Below are 25741 nucleotides of genomic sequence, written 5' to 3' on the forward strand. Positions count from 1 at the left end.
TTGGAACTTAAAGTGTTTGAATATTGGAACAGAAAATGTCTCTGTAAAGGCATTATTTTTACCTACTGGTGTGTTTGAAAAAAGGGAGACAACGTAGAAACAAAGGAAATCTTTAGACAGAAATACACTTCTGGAGTTTTAAAAAGCAGTTCTTAGTTGCCACTGAGTTCCTGTGAAATCAGGTATCTGACCTGTAGAGGCTGATGATTTTCCAGCCTGATGTGCATGTTCTTGAGCGAATCAATCTGGACTCTTAAGACTGATAAGATAAAAAGGGCTTAGACAAGTCTTGCTTGTCACTTGGACTTGGAACACGAATGTCTGTAGCCATCTCAGTTTTGTGGCTGCAGAAGAAAAGTTGCTCTCTTTTTTAGACTCCTGAATTCACAAATATTTGCCTGGATCTGACTCTGAGCTGAAACCTGATACTGTCTGTTACTGGCTGTTTCCAGCTCAGCATAAGCTGTGCTGAACTCGAGCAAGCATATGCTCAGTGAACAGGACTTGGACCTGAAGGCGCTGCAGGTTTCAGCAGCCTTTGTGGAGCTGTCAACTGCAAATATCCTGGATTCTGGCTGGACCACCTGCATTACTTCCAGATGCCCCCCCCAGCCGCTGACTGGCTCTAGTTATTGGATACAGACACTAGCAGCACTCCTAACCTGTGATGACTGCCGAAAGCTACCAGGGGGAAGGCAGTGACCCACCCCTCCTGACGTCCTCTCAGTGAGGTCTCACTGTGAGTGACCCATGTTCTGTTCACCTTTGCCTCATCGTCCCTGTGCATACACCTTAATAAGCAACTTGGGTGTTAAACCCAGCTGTCTCCAGAAAGGAGTGGACCTTTTCTAGGCTGCTCACTAGATAAATAATCAGAACAAAAGGTGCGGGAGGGGACACAAACCTACTTTAAAAATTTCTGAACATCTGACACTTCATTCAGACCAATACACAATACATCTTCCTAGTTAAGGGAAGTATATTATTTTAAACATTTTCTGTAAATATGCGTTTGCTCCTCTTGCCAGTCCACATGTCTGGGGGAAAAAAATTGAAAAGTTTTCATTACTGAATGGGACACACTGGTCTTATAAGAAAGAAAAAACAAAACACAGCACCTGAGAAGGCACAGGGGAGGAGGAAGACATTAAAGATTTTTGTTTTTCAGAATTATTCTTCAAGGTTTTGCTGTCTTCCTGAAGGAAAACTCCCACCACTGGCTTTCCATGCTGTTGTGAGTACTCTGAAATCAAACATGACAGCGCTTGGAGACAGCAGGGAACAGCCCAACTCCTACACTTTCTACACAGAACCCTTCTAAACAGCATCCGCACTAGTGAGGCGAATCAACAAGTGTCATGGAATAAATGAAACCATTTAGAACTAACTTCCTTCAGGCAGTTCATCTGAAAACAAAGGCTGAACTGAATGAACAGAAAAGGAACAAGAACTCTAGAGTGAACGGTCCTATGGGAGGAGGGAAACTGGGAGCCCTGTGACCGTGTACTACCTGACCAACCTGACCTGTCTCACCTGCAGCACCCTAACAACTGTAAACTTTTTGTTTCTGAGGTACCACACATGCCCTCTGAGATTATACTCCTTCGTGGATGTGCTCTGAGGATCATGACACTACTTTAACCCTGGAAAGCTTTTGGGTGTGCTTCAGCTTAGGAGCCAGAGTTGTGCAGTGCCTGAATTGATGCCTCAGACCACGTACAAAAAGGTTCCTATAGAAAGTAAGGGAGAGGGGCGCCTGGGTGGCTCAGATGGCTAAGCATCTGCCTGCAGCTCAGGTTATGATCCCAGAGTCCTGGGATCGAGTCCTCATGTCAGGTTCCCAGCTCAGTGGGGAGCCAGCTTCTCTGGTTCCCTCAGGCTCTCCCCGTTTGTGCTCTCTCTCCTAAATGAATAAATAAAATCAGAAAGAAAGAAAGGAAGGAAAGGAGAAAAGTTTATTTTCTTTTCCTAAAATAAACTTCATGGTTGGTGGGATTTATTTTTATTAGCTAAATCTAGGACCCCTAAAAGACCTGAGATCAGTACTACCGATTGGTCTTGCCTTGCCCCGCTGTATGAGTGAAATGGTCAACAGTATGCTACCCTGATATAAAACTTTTCCTGACCATGCCTTAAATGTACAAGCTATATGGTTTACATTGAACACCTGATCTTTCTGAGAATCTGGAATTTGGGTACATGCCAAGCAGAGGCTACCTATGTGACCCCAATAAAAACTCTGATTACGGAGTCTGCGAGAGCTTCTCAGGTAGACAACGTACCATACTGGTTGTCAATCCCATTGCTGGAGAGACAGGGTTCTATACGATTCTATAAGTACTCTGGGAAGCCTGTGCCTGTTTTCCCCCAGTCTTTCTCCGGTGTGCCTTTCCTTTTTGCTACTTTTGTGTTGTATGTTTTTGCTGTAGTAAGCCACAGCTATGTATGACGGCGTACCACCCCCCCATCCCCACCATCCCCCCATCCCCAGCAAATCACTGACTACAGAAGAGGACTTAGAGGAATAACAACTGTAAACAGGTAAACAGTCCAGTCTAAAGTGAGCATTCCATTTGGATATAGTAATGCATCACCAAAATTTCCTTTATATTACCAAAAAGTTAAGAGTTAATGGATTACTTACGAAAACAGATCAAACCACTGCTGTTTTGTTACAGATTCCTGGCGTAAAAGCTTCAAAACAATCGGGCGCATGAAATCCCATTTGTCTTCAAATTGAAGTGAACCTTTATTCTTTAAAAAAGAAAAAAAAAAGACAAAGAGTATTTTAATTTAAATCCAGTTATATCAAAAGTGTCTGTTATTTTGTCTTTAAAGAGTTAAGTAGAGAAATGCAAGGTTTGAAATTTAAAACAATCGGTTTTCCATAATGGAATCCCTGTAAACTAATATGATTTCAAGAAATCACAGGAAGACACCATAAAAAAAATTAATTGTGCGAACATATAAAGAATTTGGCCATGCCCAAGGAGAAGGCCTGGTCTTTGTCCTTGACTTCTGATAGGTAATCTCTGGGGTCTCAGAGTGTGCGTCTGATAAGAGTTGTTGTTTGCCCGGTTAACCTTGGGTCAAACTAGATAATCTAACAAACGTGATTTAGGGAGGGAACTGGCCATATCCATAGAGTCCTTAGGGTTGGGGCTCACCAACCCAGAAACACCACTCTAACTTTGGGAGGTGGTTTTGGGTTAACCAAAATGGAGACTGAGATTATCCACAAGCAATCCATCAGTCACAGCTACATAAAGAAGCCCCAGTAAAAACTCCAGAAAGGGATGTCTGTGTGCCTCAGTCAGTTAAGCATCTGTCCTGGGTCTAGGTCATAATCCCAGGGTCCTAGGACAGAGTCTGCATCAGGCTCCTTGCTAAGCGGGAAGCCTGCTTCTCTCTTTGCCTGCCACTTCCCCTGCTTGTGTGCTCGCTCTGGCGCGCGCTCTCTCTCTCTCTCTCTCTCTCTCTCTCGTTCTCTCGCTCTCACAAATAAATAAACAAAATCTTGAAAAAAACAAACAAAACTGGAAAATTCTGGCTACATCAGTAGGTGGAATGCAACTCTGGAACTCAAGAGTGGTGATTTTGAGCCCCATGGTGGGTGTAGAGATTCCTTAAAAATAAAAATCTAAAATAAACTTGATACTAAAGGCTGGATGAGCTTTTCTGGCTAGCAGTACCCCATACACATGGTCACACAGTAAGGCCAAGAGAGATACGTGATCTGACTACAGGGGTGAGGACGGGGAAAGCTCTGTGCTTGGAACCCTCCTACACTCTGCCCAGTATGTCTCTCTCTTTAGCAAATCTGAATCTATATCCTTGCTCCATAAGAAGCCATACCATGATCTATGAATCTGTAAGATGTAGGAATCTTTCTAATGAGTTATTGAGCCTCGGGGTGGTTTTGGGAACCCTCCAAACTTGTAGCTTGTATCTGAAGTGAGGATGGTCTTGTATATGGAGACTGTCACTTCTAATTTTACACTTGCCCTAAATTCCCCACAAAAAGTACACTGAGAGTCTATATAAATTCTAAAAACTGAGAAAAACAACAACAAAACACACACACACACACACACGAAAAATACCCATCCCCTTTTTAAATACTAACAAAACCCTGACACCAAACTGGAGAGAAGAGCATAAGAAATGGAAACTCTAGACAAATTCAACAAGGACATGGGTGCAAAAATCTTAAATAAATGTCAGCTAATTAAACAAGTGGCATATTAAAAGAATGATACTTCATAATCACACATGGTTTATCCCATGAATGTGAAGTGATTGGACATTAAGAAAAAGGTCCTCAATTCATTACATTACTAGAAGAGAGAGAGCGAGTGCCCATTCGTGTTCAGTTATTACCACTGTGGCCACATGACTTGCTTTCATCAATAAATTTCCACACAAGTCAGTCATTTCCTAACATTCGAAGAAAAACTTTCAAACACACAAGTGGAACTCATTTTCATTTTTACTAGATGTAATTTTTTTTTTAATGTAACGTTCTTAAAGATGCTGTTGACTTGTATCAGATAAGGTTCTAGACTGACTACCTGGAATCTACAAACTCCCTAAAATTATAACCCAGTAGAAGTCTCTGAATCATGTGGTCTAACAAGAACATACATCAGAATCACCGAGGGTGGCAGTTTCACATATAAGTTTCTAAAACTTAACTCAGACCTCCTGGATCAAATCTCTTTGAGTTCAGAATCCGCATATTCAGCAAACTTGTAATAAAGCTATATAAAAATATTAGAAGGTCTATGTCCAAAAACAGGTTAAGAACCACTGACTGCAGGGGTGCCTGGGTGGCTCAGCGGGTTAAGCCTCTGCCTTCGGCTCAGGTCATGATCCCAGGGTCCTGGGATCAAGCCCTGCATCAGGCTCTCTGCTCAGTGGGGAGCCTGCTTCCCTTCCTCTCTGCCTGTCTCTCTGCCTACTTGCGATCTCTGCCTGTCAAATAAATAAAATCTTAAAAAAAAAAAAAAGAACCACTGCCTGACAAACTCTTGTGAAAGAAAGTGATGCTTCTTATATCCACAAACACTTTGTTTTCTCTTAAACTTAAAAAAGGCACACGGTCCCATGCAGGGCTGCGTTTGAATGTATCTGGAGTCTTGCAAACCTGACCACCCGATGCTCTGCTGCAAACGGACCCTCAGAGCTTGTCTGGAGGTTCTAGCAGGGGAGTGTAGCCACTCATATGCCCTTGACCAGAGAACGGCCCTCCACTACTGGGGACAGTCATCCACTTCAACCAAGCGTGCAGCTTCGGGAGGGACACACATGGACTGGTGAGGGAAAGAGGGGACACCCGCCTACAGATCAGCCACACCAACTCTGCTGATCAGTGAGGTGACAGATGTCACTGCCAGATCGTGCTCACATCCTATATCCAAGAACACTGATGATCCTAAGAGTTACTGTACTGTCTTGCCCCAGGTACCTACTCTAATGACAACATTCTTATTATAAGCACCTACGAGTGATATTCACTCAAAATTTTGTAATGGGATTAGCTGCGCTTTTCCCATGAACAACTAGTTCGTTTTTTACCTTATAGACTTTAGTGAATCATGCAGGGAACTTTGCCCTTAAGTGTTGGCTATGGAGAAATTCAGAGTCAGATTTATAATTCCATGGCATAAAAGTTGTGTACTAACCTTATGACTGACTTCACTTTTCCTACTGTTCCTTCTGAGGGAGGAGCATGCAAATAAACAAATTTGAAAGAACCAGAGAAAGTTTTCTTGACTATGACATGGAGAATCATTATATATCCCCTTAATTAGAGGATACTTTATAATGCCAACTAAGTCTAGTTCTCTTAGCATTTTTGGCAATTCATAAAATTAAACATAGTATAAATCTTGCAATTAAAAAGTCTAAAAGATACAGAGGACTGGAATAAACAGGTGTTTTAAGAAAATTAAATACTGCTTAGATTCTGGAATCTATTAGCTATCGCAAAATAACAGGAAACACATTTGGTTCTTCTGTTTGATGAAACACACAAGACTAACATCAGAAACATTTTCCTCGAACACTGAATTAAAGGAGGAATTCAATAACTGAATGTTTTCTAATCATCTTTTATAATAAAAAAATGATGCTCAAGCAATTCTTTCAAGCAATTTCTCTGTTAAACTGAAGAGCATATCATTACATCATTAAGTAAGCAGCAGCAGCAGACCAAATCTCGTACCTACAAAAGAGCAGGCATTAACAAGATTTGAAGGAACCTTCAAATTATGAACCTTGATTTATGAATGTTTCCACTAGCTAACTGAAGGCCGCCTCATCTCCATTAATTTGCTACAAAGTCTCTTCTGCTTTTTCTCATTATTACTCAGGTTTACAGTAGGCTGAACTCACCAACTGCTGGTATATCCAGGATTATCTCACCCACTGGCTCTTTTTCACCAAGATTTCAATATCTGCCGTAACCCTTCCCAACTCTTTCACTCCTTTCAGCCTAACTACTGCCCTCACTGGCTTTCTTCTTCTCAAATACACAAAGGGGCTCTGGGGAGGCCAGTGGGGAGCTGGCCATGAGGGATATCTGGGTGGGGAGTATTCTAGGCAGAGGAAGCATCCACGGGGAAGACCCCAAGGTAGAAACATGCTTGATGTATTCAAGGTAGAGCAGAGTAAGGGCAGATGAGAGAGCAGAGAAAAAAGGTCTGGATCTTGCAGGGTCCTGAAGGCCATCATAAAGACTGTGGCTTTGGGGTGCCTGGGTGGCTGAGTGGGTTAAAGCCTTTGCCTTCAGCTCAGGTCATGATCCCAGGGTCCTGGGATTGAGCCCTGCATCGGGCTCTCCGCTCAGCGGGGAACCTGCTTCCCTTCCTCTCTCTCTGCCTGCCTCTCTGCCTACTTGTGATCTCTGTCTATCAAATAAATAAATAAAATCTTCAAAACAATAAATACAGACAGACAGACAAACTGTGGCTTCTATTATAAGTGAGATGAGGAACAATGAGAAGATTCTGAGCAAGCAGTGACATGACTGATTTACACCTAAAAACTTTCCTGATTGCAATGTTAGAAATACATCATAGGGGGCCTGGGTGGCTCAGTGGGTTAAAGCCTCTGCCTTTGGCTCCGGTCGTGATCCTAGCATCCTGGGATCAAGCCCCACATTGGGCTCTCTGCTCAGTGGGGAGCCTGCTTCTTCCTCCTCTCTCTCTCTCTCTCTCTTGCTCTGCCTGCCTCTCTGCCTACTTGTGATCTCTGTCGAATAAATTAAAAAAGAAAAAAAAAAAAGAAATACATCGTAAGAGGCAAGAGCTAAAGCTGAGTGTAAGTTGAGGAGGCAAGGTGAGACCGACAGTGCCTTGGAGCAGTACGGCAGCTCCAGAAGCGGGCAGCAGCAGTAGTTACATTTGCAGTTTGAAAAGTGGCACTCTGGAGGACTTCCCAACAGTATGCACGTGGGATGAGAGAACGGAGTAAAGCAGGACTTCTGCCTGATGTATCAAGACCCGCAAAATGAAGTCCACTCCAGGGGCCCAGCCCATGTCACAAATCCAAACCTAAGTCGGCCTGCACTTGTGGGGAAAACCTCACTACCAAGGAACCCTAACAGCAATCCAGTCCCCCAACTCGGCTTTAGTTAGCTTATTTTACCTTTGAGAAGGGCGCCTACTTGCCTCATAAAGAATCTCCAACACCCTAACCAGTTAGGCCCTGCTTCTCTACTGCCTCTTCTAACAGCCCATGAAACTGCCCTTGCCCCATGTCCTTCAGGAAGAGTACTCTCCCCCGGTGGTCAGGCACTGTACTCCCTCAACCATGGATCATCTTCCCTGTGGTCAAGGACATCAAACTCGTTACTGAATTGCCTGAGTTGTCATTGGACATGTCCAAGAAGTACGGTACTGCCGTCAACTGCGATGGAAAACACTGCACATGGAACAGGCTCAGCAGGAAAGCCCTGGCATTTGGTTTCCAATGGGCTAGGTCTGACACATCTACACAACGGCCCTTTGAAGACATTCAATACAGAGTTTCATAAGCAAATCTACAATCCAAAGAAAGGTCTGGTCAGGAAATTAAAATGCAGAAGTCACTGGAGTACAGATGGGTTTTCAAACTTGTTACTGGACCAAGGTGGTGACCGTAAGAGAGAAGAAGACCCACGCCCGTAGCCTGAGGCATCCAACATTAAGGGGTGGGAAGAAGCGTAAGAACCAAGAAAGGAGACAGAAGGAGCAACTACAGCGGTGGCACAAAAATCAAGGCTCTGGTATTCTGGAAACCACGGGAATAAAGTATCGAGAAAGGGGGGAGATCAAGTGCAGCTCGTGCTCCTGAAAGATGATGTAGGAGGACTCCTGAAATAGCAGCCTGGAAGTCAGAGACTTCACATTACTCACAGAAAAACATTTCACAGAGCACTAAGGACAAAAGCCCGACTGGAGAGGAACTGAGAGAGAAAGAAAAGGAAAATCGGAAAAGTACGGACAATTCTTGACACTTTTGTTGTACCAGACCGCAGAAATGGCAGGGGAGTTGATATGGGGAGAGGGAGTCAAAATTTTTTTTTATGATGCGATAGATACAGTATGCTTTTACACTGATGGGCACGTTCTAGGATATACTATTGAAGATGTGGGAGAAACGGAGAGAAACTGCTGGAGAATTTGAATTTAAACTTAATTTGCCCTGGGTAGGCAAGGGAAAGGGCCTCCAGTGCACAAGTGGAGGAAATGACCACGCGGAGAGAGGGGAAGGCAAAGTACACACACGCAGATGCTGGCGGGAAGGGAGATGATCTAAGTGCCAACTCTGCAAACTTCATTTTTGCTTGCTCCAGTTTCTCAGTGATGTAGAAAAAAAGGAAAATGCCTTGGAAGATGCGGGAGGAGGTGCTAGAATTTTCAGAGAAAAGATATGAAACAGGTATCTAGGGAAGCAGAATAAATGACTGGTCGTGTGACTGGGCTCACTTACGGACTCCGGTCGTGGATTTGAAGGGAAAATAGCACAGAAGTGTCTTTTTCACCTGAAACATTCACACGGCTGCTGGCACTGACAGGTGGAGAGAGGATTTAACCAGGGTTGTGGTTTTTCCCAAGTGAAATGAAAGGAGCAAGGGAGTTAAAGTGTATTCAGGGGAGTGATCACGACGACTGAAAGGAGAATTCATGCCCAGAAGACTGAGAGAAAAGACATCCAGATGGTAAGAGACAGAGACTTCTTCCAACCATGATGGAGTAACAGCAGCCAGGTTTCCCCCTCTCTGCTTCAACAACCAGAGCGCCATGGGGCAGCATGAGACAGTGCTTCTCTAGAAAACCATCACAGGTGAGCCCTACAAATGCCCAACAGACTGCCTAGAGACAGTTTCCAAGCCTCAGCACAAGCAGGGGAATCCAAACAGCCTGGGCGTTTCACTTAGGAGACAGAGTTTAGAGAGGACAAGGGGACAAAAATTTGTGGCACAGACAGAGATATACAAAGAAGTCCCCTTGAGCCCTTGACTGAATTCTGACTTGCCCATGTGTCTAAGGAAACTATCAGAGACTGGGGCAAAGTCCATTAGAACAATCCGCAGGGCTCGTAAAGAGCTGAGAACAGTTTGTGCTCCGACCAGCCGGGGCACAAGTGCTCTTTCACATTAGGGAGAGTCCTCAGAAAGGCAGCGCATCTACAGTGGACCCAAAGGACTCCTTCTCTGAATGCTGTTCCAGACCCACTAGGAAAACGCAAAAGCAAGCCCAAGAAGATCAGGCTGATTCCAAGCACCTTAATTATGTCAAAGCCAAATCCAGAAATATTTAAAGGATATTTGAAAAACTCGGGCCCCAAAACATAAAACTCACAATGTCTAGCATGCAAACAAAAATTACCAACCAGGCAAAGAAGGAAAATACAACCCATCATCCAGAGAAAAACCCATCAATACACTGCCCCAGAAATGACATGAATGAGAGTTTTCAGTAAAGCATGACATTAAACCAGCTGTTATAAACATCATAAGTTCAAGACAACAGAAGCATACATGAACATTACAGAAACAAAAGAATTCTAAAAAGAATTATCAGGGAGCTATGAAACAACATCAAATGACCTAACTAACATATAACCAGAGTCTTGGGCAGAGGGGGTTGATATCCAAAGAAATAAAAGCCAAAACGTTCCCTAACTTGATAAAAATTATCAACTCTCAGATCTAAGACACTACACAATAAGGTGGTAGAATCAATGAATTACAGGCCTTAGTGGAGCTAGATTACTGGGCTAAGAACATTAAAACAAGTTAGAAAGACAGCAGGGGTAATCAGAGTAGGATGCTTGCCACTGACATTGTAGAAGGGTAAAATTTTTAAAAACTTTTCATTATATTTTTATTGTTTTTTTTTAATCATTCCCTTACAATATTTTATACTTATTTCTTTCATTGCAAATATATGCCACTTAGCTAATTTGGGGTTACAGTCAATAAATTTTTTTACATGTGATAACTGTGATACAAAAGAGGACTTCCTTTGCTTATCTCTGAATAGCTTCCTTTACATTTCGATGGATGGTCTGAATATCCAAAAACTGTTTACAGTTCAGCTATTTATAACTTCTATGATTTAAGTTCAGTATAATCTTCAGTGTAGTTCCTTCCATCAACTTTGATCATTTCACTTTATAATATCTGACTACTAATTATGTGTCAGGTACTGCTTTAAATATTTACAAGTATTCATTTGATCTTTATAACTACACTCTCTGTTTGGTGATACTATTCTCACTTCATAGATGAAAACACCTGTACATTCTACCCTAAATTAGGTGAAGTTATTTTCCTAAGATTATAGAAAGTAAGTGGCAGAGGTGGACTTCAGATCCAAGCAGTTTAGTTTGGTTAGAGCCTCATTTTTTTTTTTTTAAATAAGGTCTTATTATTTTTTAATGTAATCTCAACACCCAACATGGGGTTGAACTCAAGACCCTGAGGATCAAGTAGCATGCTCTTCTGAAGGAGCTAGGCAGGTGCCCAGGGCACCTTAACTACTCCTCAGGTCTTTCCTAAATGAGTAACAGAGAGACTTGCAACCTATCGGCCGGAATCCAACCCCGACTTAATTTCATTTTTTTTAAATTGCCGGGTAAAAAAAAAAAATCTATGATTATAAAAATTCAGTGGCAATTATTGAAAAACCACAGGGCAGGAGCACCACTACATGAAAGACGTATTTGTCATTAAACATGGTGCAGAAGAGAACACTTTTCCAAAAAGCTAAACATCTTTTTATCAGTGAAATGAGAAATTTCAAACTATACTTCCCTTTAAAACCTTTATGTTTCGGGGCACCTGGGTGTCTTAGTGGGTTAAGCCTCTGCTTTCGGCTCGGGTCATGATCTCACAGTCCTGGGACTGAGCCCCACATCAGGCTCTCTGCTCAGCAGGGAGCCTGCCTCCCCGCCCCTCCGCCTGCCTCTCTGCCCCTCTGCCTGCCTCTCTGCCTACTTGTGATCTCTGTCAAATAAATAAATAAAATCGTTTAAAAATGATAAGGAAAAAAAACCTTTAGGTTTCTTTTATAGAGGAAAAAATTTTTAAACAAATTCTGATAGTGCCTAATTTTTAGAAACCCCAACAACTAACTTAAAGAAAAAAGACAACCACAGAAGTAACAGCATTGGTGAAAGAGTCTGAACTTATTTGGGGGCTTTTTTATCATTCATTCGTTCCATTTATTCATTCAACAAATATCTTGAGTGACTACTGTAGTTGAAGAATTATGCTAGTCACTGGGACTTACAAATGAGAAGTCTTCAAGGAACTCACATTCTAATACAGTATTTCTTGAATTGTGGTTAACAGACTCCTGGAAGGGTCCCAGGATATATTTTTGAGGCTCAAAAGTATAATAATAAATTCTTAATTGTGCTTTTGTTCTAAAAAATGAAATAAGATATTAACACAAGTAGAGTCTGGATCATTTGTATGACCTTATAACCAAACGCTAACCATAAAGAAAAATTTTGATAAATTGTATAATATTAAAAATAATTTTGGGGGGCGCCTGGGTGGCTCAGTGGTTTAAGCCTCTGCCTTCAGCCCAGGTCATAATCTCAGGGTCCTGGGATCGAGCCCCACATCAGCCTCTCTGCTCAGCAGGGAGCCTGTTTCCCCCTCTCTCTCTCTATCGGCCTCTCTGCCTACTTGTGATCCCTCTTTCTCTGTCAAATAAATAAATAAAATCTTTAAAAAATAATAATTTTTGTTCCTTAAAAGATACCATTAAGGAGGTGAAAAAGCTACTCGCAGAGTGGAAGAAGTTGTTTCTAATACATATATCCAAGAAAGGTTCTTATCCAAAACATGTAGAGATTCCTAAAAATCAGTAAGAGAGGAAAAACAATCAAATCCAATCCCCTGCCACAACACTTGAATATACCCTCTACAAAGCCAATATCTAAATGGCCAATAATCATACGAAAAAGCACCCACCATTATTAATCCTCAGGGAAATACATATTAAAGCCACAATGAAATATCACTATATACACCAAAAAAGCTAAAATAGAAAAGAATGACAATACCAAGTTTTAGGTAAATTTTAGAGAAACCAGAACGCTCATCCTTCTGGTGGGTGTAAACTGGTACAGCTATTTTAGGAAACTACATAGCATATCAATGAAGGTTAGATGCACGTATAATATGTGACGCACCAATTTCACTTCTGGGTATACTCCCAAATGAGCTGCATACATACATCTAACAAGGACTTGTTCAAGAAAGTACATCGTATCTCTATTCTCAATAGTAAAAAACCATTATAAGCCCAAATGTCCAACAACAGGATGAATAAACTGAAATATTCATAAGAGTGGCATACTCCACAGCAAAAAAATTTTAACAAGCAGTAATAGAGAGGAACCTCACCGACATGATACTGAGCAAAAGTCCCAGGAGTACACACTAGTGCATGGACAAAGCACATCTACAGTTATTACAAATCAGCATAGAGATTAGCCTGGGGCAGGGGGCTCCAAACTAGAGACTAGGACAGGGCAAGAGACAGGGGGCTTTCAGGGGCATTGTTAATATTCTATTTCTACTGTGAAGTGTGTAAACCTGGAGATTCACAGACCCTTCCCCCTGGGGCTAATAATACATTATATGTTAATAAAAAATAAAGAATTTATTTAAAAAATATATTCTATTTCTAGATATGGGTGTTGGTTATACAGGCATGTTTCCTTTATTAAAAATGTATCCAGCTATACATTTATGATTTACAGGCATTTCTGTATACAGGTCATATTTCAGTAAATCTTGCTTGAAAAATTGTCATGCTAGTGTTGTTCATTTAAAAATTACTGAGTTTTTAGTGTTGTATTTAATTGGTAACTATCCTTTAATTGTTAGTATTCTGAGTTTAAGGAATTTATAGCTAGTGTCACATCTATACATATTAAAAATGTTGTAATGGCTTCCTCTCTTCCTTCCTTCCTTCCTGAATAACTCAGCCCAAAAGCCAGTGTCAATGAGATTTCTCACTGTCAGAGAAAGAAGTCACATTATATGGAAAGGGAAAAGGATAGAAATGAGTCTTTTGAGGGGCGCCTGGGTGGCTCAGTCAGTTGGGCGTCTGCCTTCGGTTCAGGTCATGGTCTCAGGGTCCTGGATCAAGCCCCGCATCGGGCTCTCTGCTCAGCAGGGAGCCAGCTTCCCCTTCTCTCTTTCTGCCTGCCTCTCTGCCTGCTTGTGATCTCTCTCTGCCTGTGTCAAGTAAACAAATAAAAGCTTTAAAAAAAAAAAAAAAAGAGTCTTTTGGAATTAGGAGGATTGGGGTGAATTCCCTGGTTTCAATAGTACACAGAAATTACCACAGGGTGTGTGTGTCCTAGCTCAGCCCAATGGGAGAGCCTGGGAGAAGCAACACCCCAACAGCAATTAGCATCCCTAGCATCCAGATCCTGATTTCTCAAGACCGTATTCCATGAAAAGTTTCCTTAGAGAAAATGTTAATTCCAAAGTTAGGGCAGAGATGAGACTGGAACACATTTTTGTGTCAGAAAGTAAGAAAGCATTTAATCTAAGCAAAATAAATGACAGTAACAGATTGTAACACATTAAATAAAATTCTTTGGGTGGGGGGAAAACACAGCCACTGGCTATTGGTATGATTACATTTAACTTCTAAATGATCATCTATAAATTGAACAGGAAAAACTAGCACACAGTCCAATAGGAAGCCACAACAGTCCATGTAAGCAACACAGGATGAAGCCCTACACGGAGGCAAGGTGCTACCGGTGAGATGTTCACGAAACGGTTTTATAAGGAAGGAATTATGACTTAGCCATTTACCAACTGTGTGACCGTGAGAAAGTTACTTAAACTCTCTGTGCTTCAGTTTCATCTAAGTAAGATGGATTTAAACACAGCTATCCATGTGCAAGGGCTATTACGGGATTTAATAAGACACGTAAAATGTTGAGAGACATGGACTGAATAATTAATAAGACACGTAAAATGTTTGAGAGACAGGGACTAAATAATTAAATATAATAAAGGTGCTGGCTATCTTTATTGCATTAGGGACTCCCACGGTAACTACTACTGCTTCTAATTCTCCTACAATAACAGAATTTGGTGGTAGTCAGATGTAGGAATGAGAGAAAGTTGAAAATGACTTGACAGGGCACCTGGGTGGCTCAGTGGGTTAAGCCGCTGCCTTCGGCTCAGGTCATGATCTCAGAGTCCTGGGATCGAGTCCCGCATCGGGCTCTCTGCTTGGCGGGGAGCCTGCTTCCTCCTCTCTCTCTGCCTGCCTCTCTGCCTACTTGTAATCTCTCTCTGTCAAATAAATAAATAAAATCTTTAAAAAAAAAAAAAAAAAGAAAATGACTTGACAAAAGCAGTATTAAGGCACTAATCTCTGAAATGACTTCTCAGTTGCTCCCTCACTGGTACTCCCCAGTATAATTCAAAATACAAAGGATACAAAATTCTAAAACATAGAGGTCCAAAACAGATTTTTTTTTAAAATCATATATAACCCATATTTTTTTCCTCATTTTTTTTTTTAAATGGGAGTAGGGTACCCCTAAGCACGTGTTCGCTCTGCCTACTGCATAATGCAACACGGCTCTCAGATTTCTGATGTGAGTGACTGACAGAGCGCCGACCATAGAAGAAATGCCAGGAAAGGAATGCATTTGAGTTGAGTGATTTGGAAGGAGTGGTCAAGATCAGTTTGGGATGTACTGCCCAAGAAAATCAAATGCTGAAGTTCTAACTCTTGGCCTCATTTCTTTCCCCCTGAGTTCACTGTTCCTCCTTATTTTAAATAAGATAAAAAAGTAAATCATTCTTTACTTTTGTCTCCCCCACAAGACTGAGGAAAAAAAATTAGTGTCAAGTTTCTCAAAAACAATTAGAGGAGAGAAAAGATGAAAACAGTAAGAAAAAAAAAAGTTGGAAGAAAGAAAAATAGGTGAATAAAGGCTTAGCTCCCTTTTCTACTCTAATAGATATAAGGAAATCAGGAGGGGCGCCTGGGTGGCTCAGCGGGTTAAGCCTCTGCCTTCAACTCAGGTCATGATCCCAGGACCCAGGGATCTAGCCCCACATCAGGCTCTCTGCTCAGCAAGGAGCCTGCTTCCCCCACCCCACCGCCCCACCTCTTTGCCTACTTCTGATCTCTCTGTCAAATAAATAAATAAAAATAAAATCTTAAAAAAAATAAATCAGGATCTCCTAATATAACATGTTGGTTAACCAGAACCAATAAAATACACTTAGCTACATCGAAAAGGTAGCCCCTAACATAATGATCTAAAACAAACTGATGGTCAAATCCTACAATCTCTTACCCATATCCATGGTGATCGTCTCAAAGAAAAACAAGCATGCACTAGGAAGAAAGCAAATTACAGAATAAAAGTTTAATTTTTTGTAATGTGTTTGGGGCCGGGGGAGATGTTATAGGGCAGTAATGAAAAATGCCATATGGCTCTCTCTGGAATGCGTTATTTAAAAAGATTCTGCACCACTTCCTATTGAAATTCAAGAGTGGCTTTTCAAACAGTGAGTTCATCTGCAACAATTCCATTTTATTTAATCCCAAGAAAAAGGTAGTACATAATTCCTTGTGTGCACATATAAAATGTGATCTCTGTCTGTCAAATAAATAAATAAAATCTTTTTAAAAAATAGTAATGCTTAAACACAGGAGAGTAAACAGAAACAGAAAAGTCCACTAACTTGCAAAATCTACTTAGAATCATTTTTAAATTACTCACTTTACAACAAAATAACACAAATACTGACCTATTGGTTTGCCCTGAAATGTCCAGAAATCCCTACATAATACATGGGACAAAACACACAGTATCAAACTATAGAAGCAATCCTATGACAATTATAATGACATCAAATGTATTTGGGGGCACCTGGCTGGCTCAGTCAGTGGAGTGTGTGACTCTTGATTTTGGGGTTGCAAGTTCAAGCCCCACAATCAGTGTAGAGATTACTAAAAGAACCCCAAACAATCTTAAAAAGTTTCATTTGGAAGAAAACAGAGAATGCAGTTATTAATACTGTGCATGTTCTTGTAACATCCTCGTGATGACAAAGGTACAAGAAAAGTTAAAGGACAAGCTGAGGCAAGACAAGAAATAATGACGTGGACACAGTTAGTAGCAATTACTTTGATCACCTGCACTTTCACTCCTGTAACATTCTGACTATGACACAAGGTTATTTAAGATTTATATTTATTCCCTCTGTGAAGTTCCTATCCTACTGATTATGAATTATATCTAATTACTTTACAAAAGGAATCCAATTTGTGTATTTCAGGTCTTCCGTGTAAATCACAAGGCTTTTTGAACATGTGGGTTCCTGCACGGTCTATGAGCCACTAGTACTCCCAGTTATGTGATTTTAAAACCACATCTGCAATCCCCATTAACCAAAAGAACCACAAAACTCCAGTATATATCTGAATCCTGGCAATTCTCACTATATTCCAGCCACACCACCCTTTTAAACGTGTTCCTCAAATTAGCCAAGCTCACCACAGCACCTCAAGACCTTTGCCTAGAATAGAATGCAGGTCATTCAGGTCTAGCGTCAAAGTCACCTCCCAGAGGCCTTCCTAAAACAGCCTAAGAAAACTGCCTCTCGCCCATTCCTCTCTGCAGATCTGAAGCCAAAGGCTTAAGCACATAGATTTAACCTGACTTTGAGATTGAAATTTTTAATTTAGACCAACAGGACTTTTTTAAAAAACCAGAAAGCTAGGAGATGGGGTTGAAATGTCATCAAGTAGCAGGGAAGGAAAATTCAACAGAACAGAGTTGAAAGCAGTATTTTGGGGAAAAAGATAAAACTATTTTGTTGTAAATACATAAAATATGCCCCCATTTTCTGAGCACTCCTGATTATACTGTTTCCATCACAGCTCTCGTTTCTACAAAAACTACCCAATGTGTTACTTCTTTGGTGACAGCACTCACACGTTTGAAAAGGAGCTCCACAGACTAGGGACCTCGTCAGTCATATTCACTGCTGTGTTACACTTAGAATAATATCCCGCACAGAGTAAATGCCTACGTATTTGTAAGATGAACAAACCCATTACAAAGATCAAATACGCCAGACAGTACATGTATCATGACCAAGGTTTAAACCCAAGCTGTCACCTGTTTACTCGCATACAGTCCATCAGGCGGGCGCCAATTCACTCCACACCTACTATACCAAGGCACGAGTCACATGGCTTTCTGTGACACGACTGGGTCCTCCAGGATGCCTACCAAAACAGCCGGTAAGAAACATCTGTCTGTCTCTCTCTCTTCTCTGTCCCCCAGATGGTTATCTAGTGTCCTCTCCATACCCTCCTGCAGTCTAAAATTGCCCTTTTCTAATCCACCGATAAACGACTGATATCTCAAAGTTTACCCTAAACTGTCACTTCCTGTCAGTAACATCAATACGTATCACCTCCAGATTAAGGTACTTGCTCATCTCTTTTCCCAGAACAGGAACAACGCTCACATTGACGTTTATCACAAACTTAGAGTAACTCAGTCCACCAACATGCAGAAGCCTGGTTTCTTTCTCCCTAGGCCGTGTCCAATGTAACCACATCTCAAGGACGGGACACTGGAGGGAGGGCAGGCGGCCCTAAGGATCATGTGCCTCTCACACGCCCATCTGGAAAGCAATTCCCCTCAACTCAGTGAAAACTGACAAGGTGGGCTGTGAATAAGGCTCTCACTCGTGTTCAAATAGAGATTAAAAAGAATCACGCAGTTGTGTATCTTAAATGTTCACGGACAACACCCACAACTTGGTGATCACCTGCACAGTTCCTTGCCGAGCACGTTCCTGACTCAAAAGGCCTTTATACCGGCCGTTCCTGTTCCCTCCACCTGGGAGTCTTCTCCAAAATGTGTACGTGCCACATGTCCTCGCTTCATTCAACTCAACGTTCGTCCAACGTCACCTCCTCAAGAGGTCGTCCCCGAACAGTCCATCAGATATAACATCAATTCCTCTCTACCCTTTCCCTGATTGTTTTTCTTCACAACATATCTGACCCAGTTATTTTCTTATATGTTTTTTGCCTCTCTCCCCCACAAAAAATATACCTTAAGGGCAGGAATTTGCCTAAATCACCAGGTGGGATTAGAAATGCTGAATACTCACTGGATGAATTGATTTTCCAGAGACTTACTGACCCCCTGTTAAGGTTCCAATGAACATGGTGTCCCCAGTACAAATGCCCCTCATCCATGACCACCCCACGAGTCGGATCCTGAATATACTTAAAGGCAATGCTGGGGGGCCTGGGTGGCTCAGTCCTTAAGCGCCTGCCTTCAGCTCAGGTCATGACCCAGGGTCCTGGAATCGAGCCCCATATCAGGCTCCCTGGTCAGCGGAAGCCTGCTTCTTCCTCCCCACTCCCCCTGCTTGTGTTCCCTCTCTCATTGTCTCTCTAACATATAATATATAAGGCATAAAGCAAGTGCTAAAAGGAAGTGACGCCCTGCTCTGGCTGTGCACAGCAGGCAACAATTTCCAATGACAGCACTACGAAGAAAGGGGGAATCTGGGCCGATCCTATTAGTGACTAAATAGATTTTAATAGGCCAATATGGAGATAGTGATATCCTAGTGATCCAACAAGGATCCAGCCAGGTAGAGGTAGGGGTGTGTGAGAGAGAGAAAGAGGGAGAGGCGGATGGAGAGGAAGGAGAGCAGGAGGGGGCCAGGGAAGCAGGGAGATATTAGGGAGAAGACCCAACTGGAAAGATATCAAAGAATTTGAACCATCAAAGGTATTTGAGCAGGAAACTGATACGGTCAGAACTGTGTTTTGGTCCAGAGCTCAGATCAGAGTTAAGAGATAAAAATAGTGAAATCATGGGAGTTAGGACTGCCCCAGAAACAGAAGTACAAAGATAGAATAGGGCTGAAGATTAACTCCTGAGAAATAATCACACTGGGGAGGACAGGAGGGAGGTCAGTGAAAAACACCAATGATCTGAGAGAGAGGATACTATGGAGAGAATCTCTTAAAAATCAAAAGGGAAGCAGAGCTAGTGATCAACAATATCGGAGAAAAATCTCATTTTGCAATCAGGCAGCAGCGCTGGAAGTAGTGGAGGTAAGGGGAGAGGAGTCACGGTAAGTTCAGCAAGAAGGTGAAGAACTATAAAGGAAGCAAGTGGGGGCTGCCTTTCAAACAACCAGAGACATGAATGGCAAGAGGAAAAAGAGCCCAAGTTTTATGAGAGGAGATACGTGAACTTTTTCCCTCCACAGAAGCCAGGACAAGGGGACTTAAAAAAAGTAACAGGGAATGTGCTGCCAGGTCCTGGAGGGGAGAGGAAGGCTGAAGAACGAGCCATGAAGAACACAGCAGGTGCCTCAAAAAAGAGAATCCCTTGGAATCCAAGGGATTCTCTTTTTTGGGAAAGTGTGTGGCACTGACCACAGGAGTTGAGAGCCCTCCACATGACTACGTACAGTAACTAAACGAGGGCTGAGAGCCGGCAAATAAGATTTAAACAACTGCCATTTGGGATAGGATACTCAACTAGAAATGAAGAAAATAAACGGAGGGCCTAGATACTGCCAAAGCAAAAGAACCAGAATTCCATGTTAAAAAAACAAAAACAAAAACAAACTTAAAGTAGTAATACAGAAAGGTTTGGGGAGATATAACCCCCCAAGCAACTGGTAACTGTGTACGACAAAATATACAACACACGTTTTTGCATATTAGATTTCCAAAATCCAGCCACAGTCCACCTGCCTTAAATACACAATTCCTCTATCAAATTCCAATATTAAAAACATACGTCGTTTTTTTATGGCTTTGCCCTCTCACTTGTAAGTTTCCTATCAAAGTTCTGAATCTTGTAATCTTTCGTAACATATTAGCTTTCCCTCCAAACTGTCATCCACAAACTCAATAAACTTAACTCCACCCAAGTTACTGGCAAATTGGAAGAAAGCTTATTTTTTCAGCAGGACACTGCAGGCCTCCCTTCCGGGTGGATGATTTATCACTTATCCTTCCTCATGTACAACTGTTTAATGAATCCAATTCTAACTGTATTCTCATCTAGCCACGTTTCTCCATTTTGACCACAAGACATGATAATTCTGTCAAATATACTCTGATGAAACCTATTTGCACAATGTCTAAAGCATTTTTCTTATAAACCTATTAGTCCTGTCAAGAGAGCAAATGAGGCTAATCTGGCCACACCCCACTCATCTCGATCTTTATTCAAGGTACCCCGGACTTGAATTTAGATGACCTGTGAATTATGTTATGGGTCTACCCTGGCAGTCTCACTATATTTCTCCAAGACAACAAACATTCCCCTTCTTTTTTTTTTTTTTTAAAGATTTTATTTATTTATTTGACAGAGAGAAATCACAAGTAGGCAGAGAGGCAGGCAGAGAGAGAGAGAGGGAAGCAGGCTCCCTGCTGAGCAGAGAGCCCAATGCGGGACTCGATCCCAGGACTCTGAGATCATGACCTGAGCCGAAGGCAGCGGCTTAACCCACTGAGCCACCCAGGCGCCTAACAGTCCCCTTCTTAATTAGCTACTTTTCAGTATGAACATGCGATAACCCCCCCTCCCTACTTCCAATATGGAAAGAAAAGAAGAAAAAAAAAAAAAGATTTTTCTGGCCAACTTCAACACATAAACTTTTGGTGATACAGATAGAAGAATCAAGTGTCTATTTATAACATCCATTATATAATGTTAGTTGTGTGTATTTAAAATCACATATTATGGGGGCACCTGGGTGGCTCAGTTGTTAAGTGTCTGCCCCACGTTGGGAGCAGGGAGCCGCTTCTCCCTCTCCCACTCCCCTGCTTGTGTTCCCTCTCTCATTGTATCTCTCTCTGTCCAATGAATAAATTTAAAAAATTTTAAATAAAATCACATATTATGTAAAATAACATTCAGAAATTCTTTCTCCCCCCTTTACAACACTTCATAAAACAATTTCACTGAAAATTTTTCAGTGTATCTTTGGCATCTGTCTTCATGTTCACTAGAGTGAATAACTCATTTACCTATTTTTTCAAATCATTATCACCTTTGTTTAATTTATAAAAGTTGCCTGAGTTACAGAACTTTCTGAATGCTTGTGAACTTTTTAACCGAAGTCCCAAATACCCATTTTCTATACACTCAAGCAGTTTTCTCATTCTCTAGGTGTTTGTTGTCTATGCAGATTCACAATCTCCATACAGTAAGCACACTATTATTGCACTGAAGTAGCCTAAAACGTGCATCTTCTCCAAACAATCTTTTGTAAGTCACAGGGAGCAGAAAAAAGTCATTTGCTCTTTTCTGAAAGAATTGTTAGGGGAATAAGACCTTGCTTTACATCCAAGTAATCAAGTCAAAAACAGAATCACAAACCAGATTATTTCTTTTTTTTTTTTTTAAAGATTTTATTTATTCATTTGTCAGAGAGAGAGCAAGCACAGGCAGACAGAGAGGCAGGCAGAGGCAGAGGGAGAAGCAGGCTCCCCGCCGAGCAAGGAGCCCCATGTGGGTCTCGATCCCAGGACGCTGGGATCACGACCCGAGCCGAAGGCAGCTGCTTAACCAACTGAGCCACCCAGGCGTCCCAAACCAGATTATTTCTTAAACACACTTCAATGAGTAACATTAGCTACTGCTCATGTAAACATGTGGGAAGCACGAACAGGAGTCTTCAGAAGGTAAACAAGTTTTCTTTCTGGTCTATTAGAACTTTGCAATCCTGTTCTAAAAGAAGAGTAGGATGGCTTACTCCATCCCCATGAATTCGTTTTCTCCCAGAAACAGCCGCACTAGTAACTCTGGCTGCGTACGTGTATCCTGTACTAATTCAGTGCCAGTCACCGGTCTAAGCATTTTACATACACTGACACGACCTTAACAATGCTCCTACGAGACAGATTTGCTATTGATAACGCCACGTTATTGATAAGGAAAGCGGGGCACGGAGAAGTTAAGAAACTTGTCCAAAGTCACACAGCCTCTAAGTGGCAGACTTGAGTTTCCTTCCAGGTCCCTCCCCCTTTTAAAAGAATATATATTACCTCTTCGATTAGTAAAATTTGGTCCACATTTCCTAAGACAGTCCCACCCGTTAGGCAGCTGTTATCGGTGATGTAAAGACCTACACGAGGTTCCGGTACAGTTCACCGTACTGTCCGTTCTTTTCTATCATCCATGTGCCCTGTGTTCCTCCTCCTCCTCCTCCTCCCAACTTTCCGAGGGCAGGGGCTGCTGCCTCCGTCTCCCTCGCCATCCCACAGAACCCAAACTAACTCTAACCCTTGTCTTGGATCCCGTCGCTCTGCGGAGCTCGGGAAGAAACGCCGGGAGCGCTGCCCCGGCAGTCGTCGGACGGCGCGCTGCCCCGGGGCTGCGGGGCAGTTTCCCAAGGAAAAACAGGAGACATGGGCACTCGGGAGCGCCAGGACAGGAGCGAAGGTGCAGCGCGCAGAAGCGGGACGGCGCGAGCGGGGTGGAAGGCACCGCTTGCCGCCTGACCCGGACTTTCGTGCACACAAGACCGGGCCGAGGGAGAGGAGGCGAAGAAGGCGGGGGTCAGCGGGCCGCGGAGCCCGACTGGGCAGCATCTTCTCGGATTTCCCGTTGCTGCGTCTTGGACTCTGGCCGCCACCGAGACCCGGAGAGTGCCGCGGCCCCGGCGGGTCGGCGCACCGCAGCCCCACGCGCCCGCCGCCCCGGGCCACGACGGCTCCCCCTCCAGCCGCGCTCGCCGCCTGCGCTCGGCCGGGCCCTGCACACCCCGCGCCGGCCGGCGGGACGGACAGCCGGAGCCTCCCGACCCCAAGGCCACAGACCCGCGTTCCGGTGCTCGGCGGCCGCCTCCCCGGCCTCCCCCGCGGCGGACAACCCCCGAGCACTCCCACACCCGGCCGCCGAGCCCGAGCCGGGCCTCTCCCGAAACGCCAGAGCCGGCGGGCGCGGAGCCCGAGCCGCGCCGGACGGAGGGTCTTACCTTTAACAGATTAGACGTCGCCATGTTCCTGCAACTTCGCCTCTCGCGAGACGGCGCGAGATTTCGCGGCGCTCCGGGCCAGGCCACAGGCGGAGGCCCGGCTTCCCAGCAGGGCCGAGCGGCCCGCCGGCCCGCACCGGGGGTGTGCTGGGCGCCGCGGAGGCGTGCCCAAGGCGCTGACCTCGTCCCGGGCACCTGGAGCTTCCTCGCTCTTCCCCCCTACATGGTCACCGGAGCTTCCCCACACCGAAGAGCTCATGCACACGCTCGGGGAGTCGGCAGTGGCGGACCGGGAGGAGGTAGCGGGAGCCGACCTGAATTGGAAGAGGAAGCATGGACTCCGCGAGCCTCCCCACTCTTTCGGATTAGCCTTTGTGGTTGCACCCGCGGCGGCCACCGGCAACGAATTTAGCTCGGCTTAGGCCGGGCAGCTCAGGTTCCGTGGCCGCGTCACGTGACGCGGCGGGCGGGGGCGCGCTCGGGAGCGAGCGTGGGAGCCGGGACGCCTCGGTGGGTCGGGAGGCGGCGGAGAGGGCGGGAGCACGCCCTCTGCTGGCGGGACCGGATATTTTCCCTGGTCCCCCACGCCCCTACCCCCACCCCCACCCCCAAATCCGGGGATCCGGTGTGCAGGGAGCGCCGGGATCCCGAGGGAGACGCTTGCTTGCGCCAGGTCGGCTGGCGTCCGGCCGCTCAGTCAGTAAGAACTGGCACATCCAAGGCGTCCAATAAATGTTTGTTGAATGACTGCATGAATCAGTGGAGGCGCAAAAGTGCTAACTATTAGTATTTCCAGCCCAGACTGCCTAGCGCTTAAATAATCCATGCAAGGTTGTCCAGGCAATGAATATTAATCTTGGCTTTCCTGAAGGCGCATGATCCTAGAAGGTACTCACCGTAAACCCTCAGGCTTTAGTTCTTCAGACGACTGGCGGAGGGCGGGGGGCACGCGGGGAGAGTATAACTCACAATAGAACCTACAGTGTACCTGGTACTGTATGATGCGTGTGTAAAACAGTATGCTTTCTTACATGCATAGTATTTTTTTAAAAGATTTTATTTGAGAAAGAGAAAGCATGGGGGGTGTCAGATGGGGAGGGAGAAGCAGACTTCCTGCTGAGCAGGGATTCCCAAGTGGGACTCCATCCCAGGACCCTGGGATCATGAACTGAGCCGAAGGCAGACGCTTAACACTCTGAGCCACCCAGGCGCCCTACATTCATGATATTTTAGGGGAAAAAGTAATAAAACCTCTGGAGGAAAATGCAGCCAGGAAGCGGCATGAAGTTTGCAACTTTGCACAGAGTGTCCCCAGCAGGCCTCACTGAGAAGATGTCATGTGAGGAAAGGCAGGAAGGAGAGAGGGGCAAGGCCAGCAGGCCTGTGGAGGAGCCTTCCAGCCGGGGTGGGGGTGGGGGTGGCAGGTTGTCCAGAGTGTGGGAAGAGCAGGGAGAAGGTTGGTGTGTTGCCAGCAGAGGCTGGAAGGAGAACACACTAAGATCATTCATTCAGGGCCTTGGGGACCACTGTAATTAAGGATGGGGTGTCATTCTGGGGGAGATGGGCAATCACTGTGGGCTTCTGAGCAGAGGCCTGGCGTGATCAAACTCCCGTCTTCATGTGCTCCCTCTCCTGTGTAAATAGTAAACAGAAGCAGAAGGGTAAGGAGCTTCCCTAATACCTCCTTAGATTGATGCCACAACCATGCGACCAAGGCGTCCCTGCTTTACAAATGATTTATTAGAGTGATCTAGGCATGGTTAAACGGTAGCTGTGTGATAGAGGGAGGACTCAGCCACTGTGCCCAGGGGTCCTGGCGGCATGTTTGCAGAGGGCTGACTCCCAGTTAGCGGAGGTTATCTGGCTCGTAGAGTCACCTGGCCAGTGTCACTCAACTGGGAGGGAGAAAAGGCCTCGTCCAGGGCAAACTTGATGTAATTACAGTTTCGTTTTCCAGGGAAACTGGGTTTTCTCATCAAGTCCAGGCCAACCGCACTGCCTGATTGAAGGTGTAAATTGATTACATTATGGTCAACCCAGTGTAGCTTTAAAAAAAGTAAAATGACAAACTGATAAAGTAATTGCATTAATTAATGGCTGACACTGCTTAAGAATTCAGCATTTCATACTTGTTTGAATGCCTATGATGTACGAGGCGCCGGAGATGTAGGGTTACATGAGGCAGAGAAGACCCCGGTCATC

At 43.9% G+C, this 25741-nt stretch overlaps 1 protein-coding gene across 1 annotated transcript in view; it reads right to left on the minus strand.

Annotated features, from left to right (window-relative positions):
- CUL5 (cullin 5) overlaps positions 1-23983 on the minus strand; it is an 88841-nt gene extending 64858 nt beyond the window's left edge. The window contains 5 exon segments of the mRNA XM_044257717.1: positions 2645-2754; positions 23540-23569; positions 23572-23655; positions 23657-23737; positions 23739-23983. Coding sequence (XP_044113652.1) covers positions 2645-2754; positions 23540-23569; positions 23572-23655; positions 23657-23737; positions 23739-23798 — 365 coding nt within the window. The 5' untranslated portion in view covers positions 23799-23983.
- Positions 23984-25741: the final 1758 nt, after the last annotated feature.

The sequence above is a fragment of the Neovison vison genome, chromosome 7, assembly GCF_020171115.1.
Source record: "Neovison vison isolate M4711 chromosome 7, ASM_NN_V1, whole genome shotgun sequence".
NCBI classification, from domain to species: domain Eukaryota; kingdom Metazoa; phylum Chordata; class Mammalia; order Carnivora; family Mustelidae; genus Neogale; species Neogale vison.